Source organism: Podarcis erhardii (assembly GCF_964252035.2).
Source record: "Podarcis erhardii genome assembly, chromosome: 1".
Lineage (NCBI taxonomy): Eukaryota > Metazoa > Chordata > Lepidosauria > Squamata > Lacertidae > Podarcis > Podarcis erhardii.
Window position 1 is genome coordinate 73,971,117 of NC_138497.1, and position 15,381 is coordinate 73,986,497.

Consider the following 15,381-nt stretch of genomic DNA (forward strand, 5'->3'; position numbering starts at 1 on the left):
CAACATGCAGGGGGGGGAGGTTCCCCACACCTTCACTGAGCAAAGTGAGCAGATGTTGGGAGCAGCACCATCAGCTCCAGGGCTGTTCCTCAAAAGGCCTCTGACCCTTCCTCTCTGCTGGACGCTACAGAGCTATGGCTGCTATAAGACATGTTTTTGCCACCATACTGCCTCAGGTGTTGTGAAGGACAGTCACATCATCAGTGCTGAATTATGTCAGCTTCTCTACCTATAATGGGAAGGGGTGCCATCTTGCCCTTCACCTCAGGTAATGAAATATTATGGGCCAGCCCTAGAAAATGCAAGTATGAAACCGCCTCCCATTAATAAAAATGCATAAAGACTGATCTGAAAAGTGACTACATATGCCAGCCTAGTATTAAATAAGATGTAGTCAAATTAAGTCAAATGGTGAATACCTTAGGACATGTGCTAGCAACACAGGAGCATCCCAGGGACCCAGATCCACTAGCAATTTCAGTATTCTAAACATATCTCCATTCTCCAGGGCCATAGTGACTGGACTAGTCCGAGTCAGTTCTGAAACCAATAATTTTACATGTAACAACAACTATATTGAAAAGTAACATTAAGAACAGGAAACGTGCTAATTTTCACATAAACATTAAATGGGGGGGGACACTTAAGAGATAAACAGTAACAAGAAAAAAAATCAGTCAATGTAATTCAGGATATATTTTAATTGAATTTTACTTTTATTTTTATGAATGGGAGTTAGATAAAGCTTTCAACTGCATTAATGTTAATTAGGAGTAAACATATAAAAAGCCCACTGTATGATGCCAACAGCCCACCTAGTCCAGCATCCTGCTCTTACAGTGGCCAGCCAGATGCCTGTGGGATTTGAGCACAAGAGCACTCTCCCCTTCGGTGCTCCCAGGAACTAGTTTTCAGAAGCACTACTGCCTCCAACTGTAATTCCAACTGTGGAGGCAGAGCATCGCCATCATGGCTAATTGCCATGGAAAGCCCCAGACAGCATGCCCCATATTTCAGCTTGCAAATATTTTCAACAAATTTTGTTTTGAACAAATTCTATATAAAGCTTTGACACAAGGACAGACACAAGATCCTCCAACAGTTCAATCTTACATAGATCTGCCTGGAATCAGCCCCAATGAGTTCAATACGACTTACTTCAAGTTAAGTGTGTACAGAACTGCACTGTGAATTCATACAACTTGAGAATCGTAGAACTGTAGGGTGGGAAGGGACCCCAAGGGACATCTAGTCCAACCCCCTGCAATGCAGCGATCTCAGCTAAAGTATCCATGACTGATGGCCATGCTTACCTTTTAACCCTTCCACATAGGTTTCCCAAACTCTAGGATGATTGCTATGACAGGTTATAATACATTGCTTCAGCCTTTCCAGATCCAGAAGAAAAAAGTAGTCTTTTATGAATCTGCAAGCCAAGGCATCTGAATCTTCTGGCTGCACATACTGTTCACCATTAATTTGTGAATATTCATATACATTTAATTCAAAACATAAAGTTGCCAGCTCTACCAGATCTTTCTGAATATTCTCTGTTATGAAACATGGGGAATGAATCTGAAAAGAATGGTTAAAGGTGGTTTCCGACTTTGGATGTTTGCTCAGTATTTTATCAATATGACTGCTACTATTTGGCTTGGTATTTTCTTCCCAGGCATCTTCTTGTTCTTTATTTACATCATCATTTTCATAGTTTGTTCTCAAGACAGGCAACTGTTCCATATCTGCACATTCATCATGTTGAGGCATTTCCACATTTTCTTCGAAAACTTGCTGGTCTTCAGGCTGCAAAGGCATCTCACTGTCTATCTTAGATGAGCTCTCATCCAAAACAGCAGATGCCTCGAATCTAAATGTTTTTTCCAGAAATGGAATCCAGTTTAGCAAAACTGCTCTCAAGTACTGTGGTTGTAACAAAACTAGTGGATCCTGAAGTCTGGTTCTGCAAAAAGAAAATATGCAAACTTACAGTTTGATTTGATACCCACAAGAAAAAGAAAGCAAATTATACTGCCAACATTGTAGTTCTCATAAAGAATCTCTTATATGCGTTTTTAGGATTGCAACCCACAATTAATACTTTGGGCACAGTTCAGTCCACCTTTCCTACAATACAGCTACATGGAAAATTTGTTCCGCATATGTGCAAAAGCAACACAATGAGTCATTTTGGAGAATGGAAGGTTTGTGTGGACTTTCATAGCCCCATCTTAGCCAGCTCTGATGTTCCAGAGTTAATATCCATGGCTCCTAAACTTCCAGATAAATCCTAAATGTAACAGTAAGCTACTTTTCTAAGAACTAGTATTACAGTGTATGGAGAAATATTAACATAGCATTACCTCGTTTTAAAAACAGTCAACTTTCATCTGTGTAGAACAGGCATGGGGAATCTGTAGCTCATAGGCTAAATTAGGCCCGGCAGGTATGTTATTTTAGGCTGTGAGGCTTTCCCTACCCCCAGCCATGCCCACCTGCATCACACCCAACATCACATGTGTAGCAGAGAAAGGCATGGTTGCAAAGGAACAATCAGGAGTATTAAGAGTACACTCTGCAAGCAGGACCTTTCAAACTGGGTACTAAGCCCCCTGGGATGGTGATGGTGATTATGATTTAGTAAATTTGTTGGTCACTTTATCTTGCCCAAGGCAACCCAAAGTGACTTACAACCAGATTGGCTCTACTCTGCAAATTTCAGCCAAAGCTTTTCCAAGGGGAACAGATCCATCTTCATTTTCAGGCACAGTATGAATCCAAACCACCCCTGCGAGTGTCCTCCTGATACTTTCTTTTGAAGTTATGCCATCTGACATCATGGCAGCATCAGGTGAATGAGAGGTGGGCAACCATCAGAGATGGGGAAATTAAGGATCAGGAATATACTGGTGTTTGTTTTTTATTTCTTTTTGCTTTTAACTTGTTTTTACTTTTTAATTATTTGCCTGTTTGGTTTTATGGTTTTTGTATTGTTGTATACCACTGTGGTATATCTTTACAATACAGCGGTATATAAATCTTTTTAATAAATAAAAATATAAATTATACAAAATATTCTACTAATATTTTTTATATATTTCGATCCTGCCCCTGCTCGATAAAGAGCTCACGGTTCTCCTCTCCCTGCTCTGCATATTGTATCCTCAGAACACTTGATGCCTTACTTACAGGGTCTCCATAGTTGCTGCCCCGAGGTCTTTAAGGAGGTCCTCTTCATGAGGCTGGCTCTGCAGCTCAAGCCTTGAAAGAAAAAATTAATTTTAATAGCCAGTAGGAGGAATGAAAAACATTTGCCTGTCTTACTCCTAAGTTTGTTTCAGTAAAACTCTATACCACCTAGAAGACAGGTCTGTATAAAAGCACCAAAGCATTTCCATTTTCTTTTCAATTTGGTGGCTCTGCTCACATATTTTTCAGCGCTACAAATACAGAATTATGTCCTCTTCATCTGAAAATGATGACCATGCATTCCCAGGCGTGTTTCTGGGCATGGGTTTATTACTATATTTCTGTTACCAAACCCTACCCCAATCACATCTTTCTTTGTAAGCTTGGTATTCCATGTCACAAAGTCAAATGCATAGCTGGATTCCAGTGCCACTTCCAATAGCCAAAGGTTGCTTTTTGATAGTATTGCAGTATGTTACTAGAAATGGGTGATTCAGAAATGCATTTGCATGATGACGAGTTAAAGAGCCAACCGATAATGCAGTTGTTCTTCCTGCCTCATCACCCTGTCGAAAGGAAAGGGTTGCTGCACAGGCTAAAGGAGTTTTTACTCACTCTTCGTCTTCTTCTCCTTCCTCTTGGGGTTGGGCTAGTCTAGCAGTCATTTCTGGAAGCTGTTCTTCATCTTTAATGTCCTGTCTGATTCTATCAGGACTCCCATGAAGAGTACCAATCTTTTCTGTGGTCTTACGTACAAAGCTAGAAACACTGTAAGTTAAGTGTAAACATTGTGTGAGCACCAAAAAGGAAAAAACCATAGATTAAGGCAGTCGTGTGGCACCTCAGAATTTATCATAGCAAGAGCTTGCACAGGTCTTCTTCAGATATATAAAGCAGATCAAGAAGATGGATGATATATGTTGCTGCTCTGTGCGTACAAGGCAAAATTATTTTGGTCAGCATAAGCAGAGATTTTAGAACATTAAACAATGTTGATCTAGGATTGTTAAAGCAAGGTTAAAGAAAATATGGTTAAAAGGACTAGTACCCCAAATTAGCCGATTGCTGGGATTAAGCTATGTGTTCAGGGAAACGCTGAACCTAAAAAGTGGAAAATTCAAATACAAATCCTTGCTTCTATGATGCTCTACCCACTTAACACTGTTGATGCAATAGCACTCCTATATTGAGCATAATACTTGAAAGTACACCATTCATTTCAGTTTTATTTATTTCATGTTTTGGGGCTTTAAAGGTAAAGGGACCCCTGACCATTAGGTCCAGTTGCAGACGACTCTGGGGTTGTGGCGCTCATCTCGCTTTATTGGCCGAGGGAGCTGGTGTACAGCTTCCAGGTCATGTGGCCAGCATGACCAAGCCACTTCTGGCGAACCAGAGCAGCGCACGGAAACGCCGTTTACCTTCCCGCTGGAGCGGTACCTATTTATCTACTTGCACTTTGACATGCTTTCGAACTGCTAGGTTGGCAGGAGCAGGGACCCAGCAATGGGAGCTCACCCTGTCGCAGGGATTCGAACCGCCAACCTTCTGATCGGCAAGTCCTAGGCAATGTGGTTTAACCCACAGCGCCACCTCTGTCCCTTTGGGGCCTTCAGCTATGTATAAATGAACAAAGGTAAGTGAAATCAGGGAGCTGGTGTAGCCAAGATTAGATGCATTGTTTCTATAATGTGAGGAGATTTCATCCCTCCCATACCCAAGAATCTCCTGACGATCTCCTGAGGTCTCTGCTGACTCTCCAGAGAGGAGGAGCAATGTACTGCTCTCTACTTAATTAGTCAAGTGAGTGAGTCAGTCTCTGTGAGTGTGAGAGAGTCAGTCAGTGTGTCGGAGAGAGAGTGAGTGCTAGAGATTGTGTTTAGTGATAAGGTTGCTGCTAAGAGCAGCTGCAGGCACTCAAAGTAGCATTGATGTATGCTTAGAATTTGTAGCTCTGTATATAGTTTGTATCATAGCTGTAGTTATAGAATAAAAGGAAGATACTCTACAGAGCTGCTCTCCGAGTGGTTTATACTCTGCAAGACTCTGCAAAACGCTGCTGCGCAACGACTGTATTATTGAGACAGTGAATCCGGTGCTCTCAGCTCCAAGCTGTGAGTCCACAGCACTGTGACCTGTTCCTGTGGGAAAGGAGGTCTCTGGCAGTGCTACCCAGCTCGCCTAGCCCAGTCGGGGCTGTAGTGCATGAGTCCAGTTGGTACACTGGCTCAAGGGCGATGCTGACATAATGTTCATACAATTTTTAGCATGTTAGATTGTAGAATTGTTTCTTTTAAATAGAAGAGAGTAATCAACACTATAGCATTTGTTTTCTCCCACGTATGCAAAAATTGCTGGTGGATACAGATGTTCAATCATTAGAAAATAGGAATAGCAGTAGACCAACACCTTTATTACAATCACAAAGCAATATCACAAAGCTTTCAAGTGTACAGAATTCTTCATCAGGCTCAGTGTTGACCAATTTTTTGGGGGAAAAAAGGAAGTGGGACAGAGGAAACATCTGGGCATGATGAAAAACCCCAAAGTATGCAAAGTATGTAAATGCCATGCTGAACACACTGTGTTAATCTAACTGGAGGATTGTGCTGGGTGAAAATTATGTTTTAGGTTATACCAAGGACTACTAAAACTATATGGCCATTCCTCCTTTGAAAACTGTAAAGCAAGAAGTTCATTAGATACGAATGGCTGCTGGCTTTTATATTTTCAAAAGGGAAAATATAAAAGCCACAATTTCTTTGTTCCATTATCCTTTGTAGCCACTTTCAACCAGAACAACAGTTATGAGCATTGTGGGTACATTATACTGAACTGTTTGAGCTCATAATCTCAAGAAGGTTAGAATTCACATCTCATACTATAGTCCTTTTCAGGCGCTCTCTTCTCAAACAAGTGGAAGATGGAGAGTGAGGTGGTGTTAGAACAGTATTCACCAACCTGGTGCCCTCCTGTTACTTTAGAGTATAACTCCCATCAAAGTCATGGGGAAGGCTGTCTTACAGCAACCCTCAAAATAATCATTATCAATTCCGTTGTGGTGGTTTCCAGCCTCTAAAATGTTAAAATGCAGCATCATTATATGGCCCAAAGGCAAGCAATCTGCTTTTCCCCCTAAAGACCTATTCCTTTACTTTGCCATTTTGATTGATTCTTCATTGCCAATTCAAAGAAAGGACTAAAAACATCTTTTAAATTTCAGTATTTTATTTGACCGTTCTATGGCCAATTTTTCAATGCAGGAATGAAGAGACATCCACATATCACCTGAAAGTAATGCTTTCTCTGTCTTGTGCTGAAATTAATAATCAGAAGAGTCTTCTGCGGAGGCCTCCAAGCAGGACACATCCTGATAACTTTAGGACCTCAAAGTTAATCAGATATGAAGTTTGAAACAGCAGTAAGTGCTGGGTACCTATAGAGGTGGGATCTTTTAACTATATTTTTCTTATATATCTATGAATGGCATCAATCCCATTTCAAATCTCCTCTCCCGATCCTGAATCCATGGTCTGAGAACTCCTTGATTGTGCCCTGCATCTGGTTCCAATCATGAGAGGACTTATTTGACTTTAATGCTAATTGTTTGCTCCTATTGGTTTTAAAACTCACCATTGAGGATATTATTGACCAATGGGTCAGTCACTGGATCCTTACTAGATAGCTCTGTATACCCTACAGCTGCCTTTAAGCACTCAAAGCATTCCAAACTGGCACTACTTGGGATGGTATAGTGTTATACTTGTAATGAAGAGTTAGGTTAAGAAGGATAATGAAAAACATTCACAGTTGCAGAAGCAGGACCCACATGTTAAAATTAGTGGGCCACCCAGGATAAGGTAAACTTTCCCACCACACTCTTATGCCCTTTAATGATTAAGAAAAGACTTTTAACCCCAGCCCATCTTCAGCTAGCTAGTTTCAAGGAGTCAAAGGCTAGCATGGAAAAATGTGGCATGAGTTACAAGTAATGTTTAATGATTGGACAAAACAAAAAGTATGTAATGGGTGAGGAATTCACATGTGATTTTACCTGTCCTTGACAGCTTGAAGAGAGACGAGGGGAGATGGGGAACGGAATGACAATGGAATACTGAATGGAAGAAAAGTCTCATTTCGATCAGTGTCGACCATCACAGAAGCATGAGATACAGTGTCTAACAAACAAAATTAAAATTTAAAAGTCATAAAATGGAGTGATTTGACAACATATGCTTAGGACTGATCAGATGCTGTGCTTCACAACAGATTTTTTTCACCTCCTTCAAGTAGGTATCAATGCCAAAAGCCATTCAGCCATAATTGCCACCTTTTGCCAAATCATATGGGAAATAACAACACAATCTGAACCACCAGCATTTAGGTGATCTGGCAGTTATACTTTTTTAAGAAAGCTCCTTGATTTGTCAGATAACTTTGGGCCTAGTTTCAAAGCATCTGTAGTAAAATGCAGCTTGAAATAGGAGTCCTAAAACACACTGCTAATATACATTTGAGGTTCGGGCAGCAATTTAGAATCTACAGAACCTGAGGACTTTTCAAATGTGTGTGTGTGTGTGGTGTGTGTATAACACACACACACACAAACATATCTATATCTATATCTAATCTATACCTATACCTATACCTATACCTATACCTATACCTATACCTATATCTATATCTATATCTATATCTATATCAGTGTCTCCTGGAATCAATTATGCAACACTTAATTTAGAGATTAGAGAATAGCCTCAATATCACTGATATTTTAGAGTGAGCAACAGATCATTTCCACAATGTATTAAGCAAAGTGACAAGCGGCAAATGGAGCTAACAGTGTAAAACCTCCAAAGGCAAGAGCAAGGGGTTTACAGAATAAAGAGCATGGGGAACACACAAGAAAAGCAAGTACCTTGCTGCTATTACCACTGTTTCAAGAAACCTGAATGTCTAAATTCCTTCTTCATCTTAATTTATGGAATTAGAAGCATTCTTGCAAATAAACCCTCAAACATGCAGCTTGTTCAAGGCCAAAGCTAAGATTTAAAAGGGACTATATTTTGCCCAAGAGAAAATTACAGCAGTTTAAAAATCTTAATTTTGTATATGAGTGAGAACAAAGGAATCCCTTCAAAGAACAGAAGGGACTATTCATTACAAATGCTATCAGGAAACAGCACCAAGCAAAGCATGCATGTATAGCCTTAATCCAAAACATGCAAAATCTACAGCTTGACGTTACCAGCAAATTTGGTAAACCCCCATATTCCGGTCATCTATATTCAAACTACTGTTGTTCTAGGGGAATATTCATTGAAAGAATGGAGTATTTATCACCAGGACATTTCTCCCTTAAAACACCGCATACAATAAACAAAGCTCTCTTACCAACCATTGATAATGTGGTAATGACTCAAAACATTACTTTTCATGTACAAGACTAAACTATCCTCCTGAGGTCCAATGAACCTCCTTCCATTTTACAGAAGGAATACAATTTCAGCCATAAAAGTGAAACAGCTCCAAGTTTTGAATCCCCACCATTACACACAGAATTGCTTAGTTCCTATAAAACACTGAATCACCTTGTCAGCCAAAAGCTGGTGTCACTCTGAGATACGGAACTCAGGTGCTTACAGAGTTTCACAATAGCTTGACTGTAACAGAAGAGGCTAACAGGTTTCTGAACACAAATTCTTAAAGGAGAGCCATGAAAGCAGCACAGGTGATTGTGATTTTCTACTTGAGTGAATTTATGAATCCATTTTTATGAATCGAACAGGATAGCAACCTTCATTTACATGACAGGGCAGCAACATCAAGAGTAGGTGACATGCAGCAGTGATGTCTCTCTCACACAAACTATCAGACTTCCACCTAAGAATTACATCACCTGTTACTTAAATGATGAGGTACAACCTTTTAATTTTAATAAATTACTTTGGAGGAAAACATGACACCAGCATTCAAAACTGTCACTACATAAGCAAGTTAAATGATAATTTGTAGGGGAGTGTAGAAGTCCCTAACAATGCCACCAAACAGCTGGAATTAGCAACAACCTTGTTTTCAGAGCCAGCAGCAAATCCCCATCTATTTACAGGATACACACACAAGTATTTAATAAATGTTTGTATTACCAAATTCCTGGTGCTCTTCTTCCTGGTGTGTGTGAAATTCTCTCAATCTTTCATCTTCTGATAGAGTTTGGCTATGTAAGGAGCAAGAATCCTCATCAGATTGGCTGCCTCTTCGGCTAATAACACGATAAATGCCAGAATCTAATACGCTGAAACTTTCCTATTGAGAAATCATAATGTAAGCTTTTAAAGTCTGCCTTTATAAACTTGATCCAGCCAAAAGACAAGCCACTGATTTTAGTACAGAAGAGCACAAATTTAACTCTCCTAATGAAAAAAATGGGAAATGCATATGAAGTCAGAGCAGGAACATGCCCTTGCTATTTCTAGAGCTAATCGATATTATAATACTCCAAATTATTTATTTAAAATAGTTTTATACCTCCTTTGAGAGTAAATGCTCTAAGGGCAGCTTATCAACATAACACAGAACAATGGAACTAAGATGCAATAAATAATACAAAGGGTTGTATCAAAAAGTTGTTCAGCTGGCAGTAAGGCTTCCATTAGCAGAACAGGGAGGGAAATGATTTGGAGTGATTCACCTTTTCCCCCCTTATAGGCGTCTGAACCGGCTAAAATCTGCTCCAAGCAAGATTACATTTATTCCTAGACTGTTTTGATTATATGCATATTTATTGTATTATGAAAGCTCTCTTAGCATTGTGACTTCAAATCTGCTATAACAACAAATGCATCTTGGAACAGAAAATACAGCCCAAACTATAGCTCCTATTATAATTATCAAATGTACAAAATGTACCCACTCTTTTAAAAAAAGGCTAACTATAATGAAGCACTGATAAAATATAATTTTAAGGGAATGAAAACATAGCTATAATATGGATTTATAGGAATACGCTTACATGTGAAGAAATACTGCTCCTCCTGCTGCTGCATGCAGAATCTAAAGGCTCCAGCTTTGAGATCAGTTCTTCAAGTTGAGTAATGATATCACTTTGTGTTGAAAGATCCAACTGAGATTTCAAATGCTCTAGCTTATCTATGGGAAGAGCTTTTCTTGCCTAATAATGCATAAAGTTTTATTAAACAGGTTAAAATATACTATTTTATTTATATCATAACTTTTTACACCGCTTGACTGTAAAAAACAAACAAACACAAAACCCTCAAAGCATTGGGGTGCTGCTGCAGAGGGGGGGGGAGAAGCAAGGTGTAAAAAACTTTTCTTCCCTGAAGTTCCTTGATTACCACGTTGGCCTGGATCCTAAGGTAATAGATTATCTTTTATTTGCATCACAAGACTTACTATTTGTCAGAGCTGCTTTTAAAAAGACATTTTTTAAAAATGATATATTAAGCTTTGATTACCCGACATAAGACAATAGAATTCTGGAAGAGGCAGCAGACCCTGGCTGCAAGCGTCCAAAAGCTTCTTCTAAGTAAACGTTCTATACATTTTTCCACGGGTAGAAGGGAAAGGTGAGAGACTTTTCCACTGGTGTGCAAACAGAAGAGCTCGTTTTTATATACTGCAACATCATGAATATCTAGGCAAAACAGAAGATTACAAGAGTCAGTGCAGAGCTCCCCAATGTTTAATACTATACTTCATATTAACTAAAACAGTCTGATTGCACCTTTCAAGATTTTCATGTTTATAAACATGAAAACTAGAAAGGAGAATCCTTTCTTCTTCAGGCACAACTAATAATCACCACCACAAACAAGAGCAATTTGCCTGTCCCAGTGCTTGTAAGAAATGCAAGCCTGATTTCCCTTTCAGTCTTTATGCCATTCCATATCTAAAACAGGGGACTGTTTCAAGCACTTGTGGCTATTAAGAAATAAAGTACATGCTCATGTTGAAAAGTCTTGTTAGCATTACCCATTTTGCCTGATGCAACACATTTCCCCCCACTGTACAGTGCGTGCACCAGCTTCCAATTCATGGCGAAACAGGTATCAACCTCACTTCTCACAAAGGCATGGTGAACTTTATACTGACGTATGTACAGTTTCAAGAGCACATAAAAGAGATCCAAGTTCACTACAAATAATGTAATTTACCTTTTACTTCGCTCCAGAGCAAAACTTGAACATTTTGTGGAATGAAAATATAAATGCCTCTTTCTGTCCATGTCATTACACAGTGCTCACTGTAAAGAAAAAAGATGTGGGTATCCAGAATTTGTTGTGATCACAACACACAAAAATTTGAAAGTTTGAATGACAACATTCTAACACCTTCCATGATGCAGCATTCACAACATACATTTAAAGCCCTATGATACCCCCTTAATCAGTAGTGGGCTCCCCCAAAGAATTCTGGTAGCAAAGAGTGCAGAAAGTTGTTTGGAGACCCCTTTATTCCCCTCCTAGAGCAACCATCCCCAAAGTGGTTTAACAATCAATCCCTCTTCACAGGGAACTCTGGGAATTTTATAATGAAATGATTTTAGAATGTTGTATTATTTTACTGGGACGCGGGTGGCGCTGTGGGTTAAGCCACAGAGCCTAGGACTTGCCGATCAGAAGGTCGGCGGTTCAAATCCCCGCGACGGGGTGAGCTCCCGTTGCTCGGTCCCTGCTCCTGCCAACCTAGCAGTTCGAAAGCACGTCAAAGTGCAAGTAGATAAATAGGTACCGCTCCGGTGGGAAGGTAAATGGCGTTTCCGTGCGCTGCTCTGGTTCACCAGAAGCGGCTTAGTCATGCTGGCCACATGACCCGGAAGCTGCACGCCGGCTCCCTCGGCCAATAAAGCGAGATGAGCGCTGCAACCCCAGAGTCGGCCACGACTGGACCTAATGGTCAGGGATCCCTTTACCTTTATAATAATATTTACTGTTTGTTAGCCGCTCTGAGCCCAGCTTCAGCTGGGGAGGGCGGGATATAAATAAAATTTTGTTATTATTATTATTAATTAATTATTAATTGTAGCTCTGTAAGGGGGAAAAGCATTCTCCTAACAACTCTCCGCTTCCTTAACAAACTCCAGCTACCAAAATTCTTTGGAGAAAGCCATGACTATATCAAAGTGCTTTAAATGTATGGTGTGAATGTGGTCTCACTCAGCGTAACCTACTGCACAAGGTTGGTGCAGGGACAAAATACATGTTTCTATCTTGAGCAACATGGAAGGCAGGTGAGATATAAATGCAATAATAGAAATGCAATAATAGAAAGCTGAAAGACAGAGGCCACTAGGGGCACATCAGAAGATGGCTGACAATAACATCTCTCTGACCCACAGGGGGTAATTAGGAGGCTGTGATGGGAGTAAATAGCCTCCCTACCCCCCCAGGATTGTGGGGGGGGGGCTGCCCTTGCCTGCTGTGCCCTATACCACCCCCGAATTTGAGGGGATGGGGGCACTAGGCAGAATGCCCTCCTGTAGATTTCGGCGCTCCTGGACGCCGTCTCTGATCCACACCGCTAGCTGCAAGAACTTCAAAAGGAACAATTAGGAAGAAGCGAATGCACATATTTCAAGGAAGGAGGGGGAGTAAAGACTGCTAACTGAAGAGTTCTCTGATAAACAAGACGAGTCGGAAGAACAAGAATCAATTTTGAGAAGACAGCCAAGACTCGGTATGGCAAAAGGACTGGATGGGGGAGGGGGGGGAAACCTTTCTTTCTTTCCTCTATGTGATTAAACAAGAAACCCCCCCCCCCAAGTAAGAAATGCTGCTTTAATGACTTAAGCTGTGGATTTACGACTGTGTGGAGATAAAGTTTCTAACCAAAGCATGTTTTAAGAAAAGCGTGGAAAGTTTAAGAGCTCTGAAATGACGCAGTTAAAAATACCATCGCCATACTGGTAAGCTCTGTCGGAGGACTTGAGTCTGGGAGGAGGAAAGAGCTGTTTTTATACTGTGGGTGAGACTCCTCAGTGGGACTTAAAAACGACAGACCCTGAGATTAATGATGGAAAGAGCGATGTTATTTATGAAAGTGATGACATATGGAAACCATCACGATATGAGGATTGGTCGAATGGAAAAATCCACACAGGATATAATTGGTGTTTATCTGCTTAAGGAGATTATCAGAAGAGAGCATAAAGGAAAAAGAAAAATGTACGAACAAGATGAGACGTGGAAACAGCAAGATAAGACTGGATAGAATTATGAACTTTATCTGGACTGATTTGGATATGAACGCAGTAGCAAGAAGATGATCGGAATCCCCCTTTGAAACTTGAAATATGGGTCCCCTCAACAAAAATTTAAAATTCGGCTTTGTAATTCGGAATTTATGGGATGTGTCTTGATTCGCTTTGATTGGTCAGTTAATAAAAATTATATTTAAACAAAAAGAAAAGAAAGCTGAAAGAGATCACTTAACCTAAATGTACCATTTGTCAACTAATTTTTTTTGCTGATCTGAATTGTTTTAGCTGCAGGGCTACAAGAAGAAATGGCTTCATATTTACCTCAAATAAAGCAGCCTAGGAAAAGCCAAAGACTGAGGGGAACAGGCTGAAACTTTATATTCCAGATCATCCCTTTAAAAAGAAATAAAGTTTAATCAATTAGCTTTATTCAGTTTTAATTGTTGGATCAAGCACTACTTAAAATTTTGTTTCAAGAATCGAAGTATAATTCTGAATTATTTGGCATTGCCCAGTTATGTATGGCTGTTCTTTTTTGTTGTTGAACCCTTTTATATTTGTTTGGTTTAGAGAAGATATCTTTCCCTGAACTTTATTTCTTCTACTGCATTAAAAAAAACCCCACCACCAATATATATATTTGTTCCCAATTAATAAATTATCAGGTTGGATCCAGAAAAATGTTCAAAGAAGAGCTAGCTCAGTGCAAAGGTGATTCCCTGGCAACCTCTCTTAAGGACTGGCGAACCCCACAAAAATCAGATGTAATCATCTGAAAAGCTTGGCGTTAGATTAAGCAACATATAAATCCACCACAAACAGTGTCTTTACAGCTGGGCTGCTTTCAGGAACCCAGTACATATCTGTGCAGTTAGCAATTTGTTCAAAAAGATGCCTGCATTGTTAAAATTTGCCCAGGCTACATGCACCACTTCCATAAATGTGGGGACTGGTACCCACAAAGTGGTAGCTCTGCAAAACATGTGAATTGAGCCCCAGGCTCTAGGCTTTCATATGTGCTGAGATTTTGGGCTCCCTAAGCCCTAATTCAAATCTTACACTCCACCAACATCTGCTGTGTATCTCTGTACCACAAGCACCACACCACACCCAATGGAAAGCAGGGCAGAAAGAAAACTCTAAGAAAACTCTCAAACATTACAGCACTGTTCCCCCACTATAGGAAAACCACAATCAAGATGAACACAAACACGTAAAGATTAAATTGCTATGACCAATACCTTAGAGTCACAACAGGCAGAGGTGGTGATGACAAGAGCTGTTTGAATTGATGTGTACTTAGCACCTCCCCTTCAAAGTTCACTTCCCACATCCGTGAACCAGGACGTGCACAATATATCAAAGGCTGTTGGCTGCCACAACTCTTTCCGGCAGGGGAAAAACAAGATCCATATTCACCATCTCTTTCCTTGTTTCCAATTTTCCAAAATTTCTCCCTATATAAACCAAAAACATTTTGGGGAGGGGGAAAATCCAGTTTTAATCATTGTAGAATGAAGTGACATGCATATCTTCACAGCTGACACATTTTTTATTCAGATTAAAGTTGGCAACCGAGGAGCATGCGGCTGAAATTGAACTGGCATTTATTCATTCAAGAACATCTGCAGAAAAGAGTATTCCCTTCCAAAGGACAATGGAGGTGGCATCGAGTAGTTGGGCATATGTTTGGCAATTGTGCCTTGGAGTGGAGAAGATAACGGCATGGGCCTCTAATCGATTCATGGTGAAGGAGAAACAGTCAAACAATGGAGAGGCCTATGGCAAAACCGTATTTGTAGTGATGCCTCAGAGGAGATGTAGTGAGCAGTTAGCATTGTGTTTTTTACACGTTGCTAGCAACTCTAGATGACTTGATAACAAAAAACAAAAATTAAAACACGAATAAACTAAATTGTGGGTGGAATTCAACATCATGCAACTGCAAATTTTCTGTCTGCACCAGCATATAA

At 40.0% G+C, this 15,381-nt stretch overlaps 2 protein-coding genes across 4 annotated transcripts in view; one reads left to right on the forward strand and one right to left on the reverse strand.

The window, feature by feature from the left end:
• HPS5 (HPS5 biogenesis of lysosomal organelles complex 2 subunit 2) overlaps positions 1-15,381 on the reverse strand; it is a 29,834-nt gene that overhangs the window by 7,798 nt on the left and 6,655 nt on the right. For all 3 annotated transcript variants that reach the window (XM_081840345.1, XM_081840346.1, XM_081840344.1), the window contains exons 7-17: positions 14,650-14,865; positions 13,730-13,801; positions 11,364-11,452; positions 10,665-10,843; positions 10,199-10,357; positions 9,333-9,492; positions 7,241-7,364; positions 3,802-3,954; positions 3,187-3,258; positions 1,314-1,960; positions 420-540 (exon numbers count right to left, since the gene is read on the reverse strand). In XM_081840345.1, coding sequence (XP_081696471.1) covers positions 420-540; positions 1,314-1,960; positions 3,187-3,258; positions 3,802-3,954; positions 7,241-7,364; positions 9,333-9,492; positions 10,199-10,357; positions 10,665-10,843; positions 11,364-11,452; positions 13,730-13,801; positions 14,650-14,865 — 1,992 coding nt within the window. The remainder of the gene's footprint in view (positions 1-419; positions 541-1,313; positions 1,961-3,186; positions 3,259-3,801; positions 3,955-7,240; positions 7,365-9,332; positions 9,493-10,198; positions 10,358-10,664; positions 10,844-11,363; positions 11,453-13,729; positions 13,802-14,649; positions 14,866-15,381) is intronic.
• Positions 1-15,381, forward strand: part of LDHA (lactate dehydrogenase A) — a 76,001-nt gene that overhangs the window by 4,888 nt on the left and 55,732 nt on the right. The gene's annotated exons all lie outside the window — the stretch shown is intronic.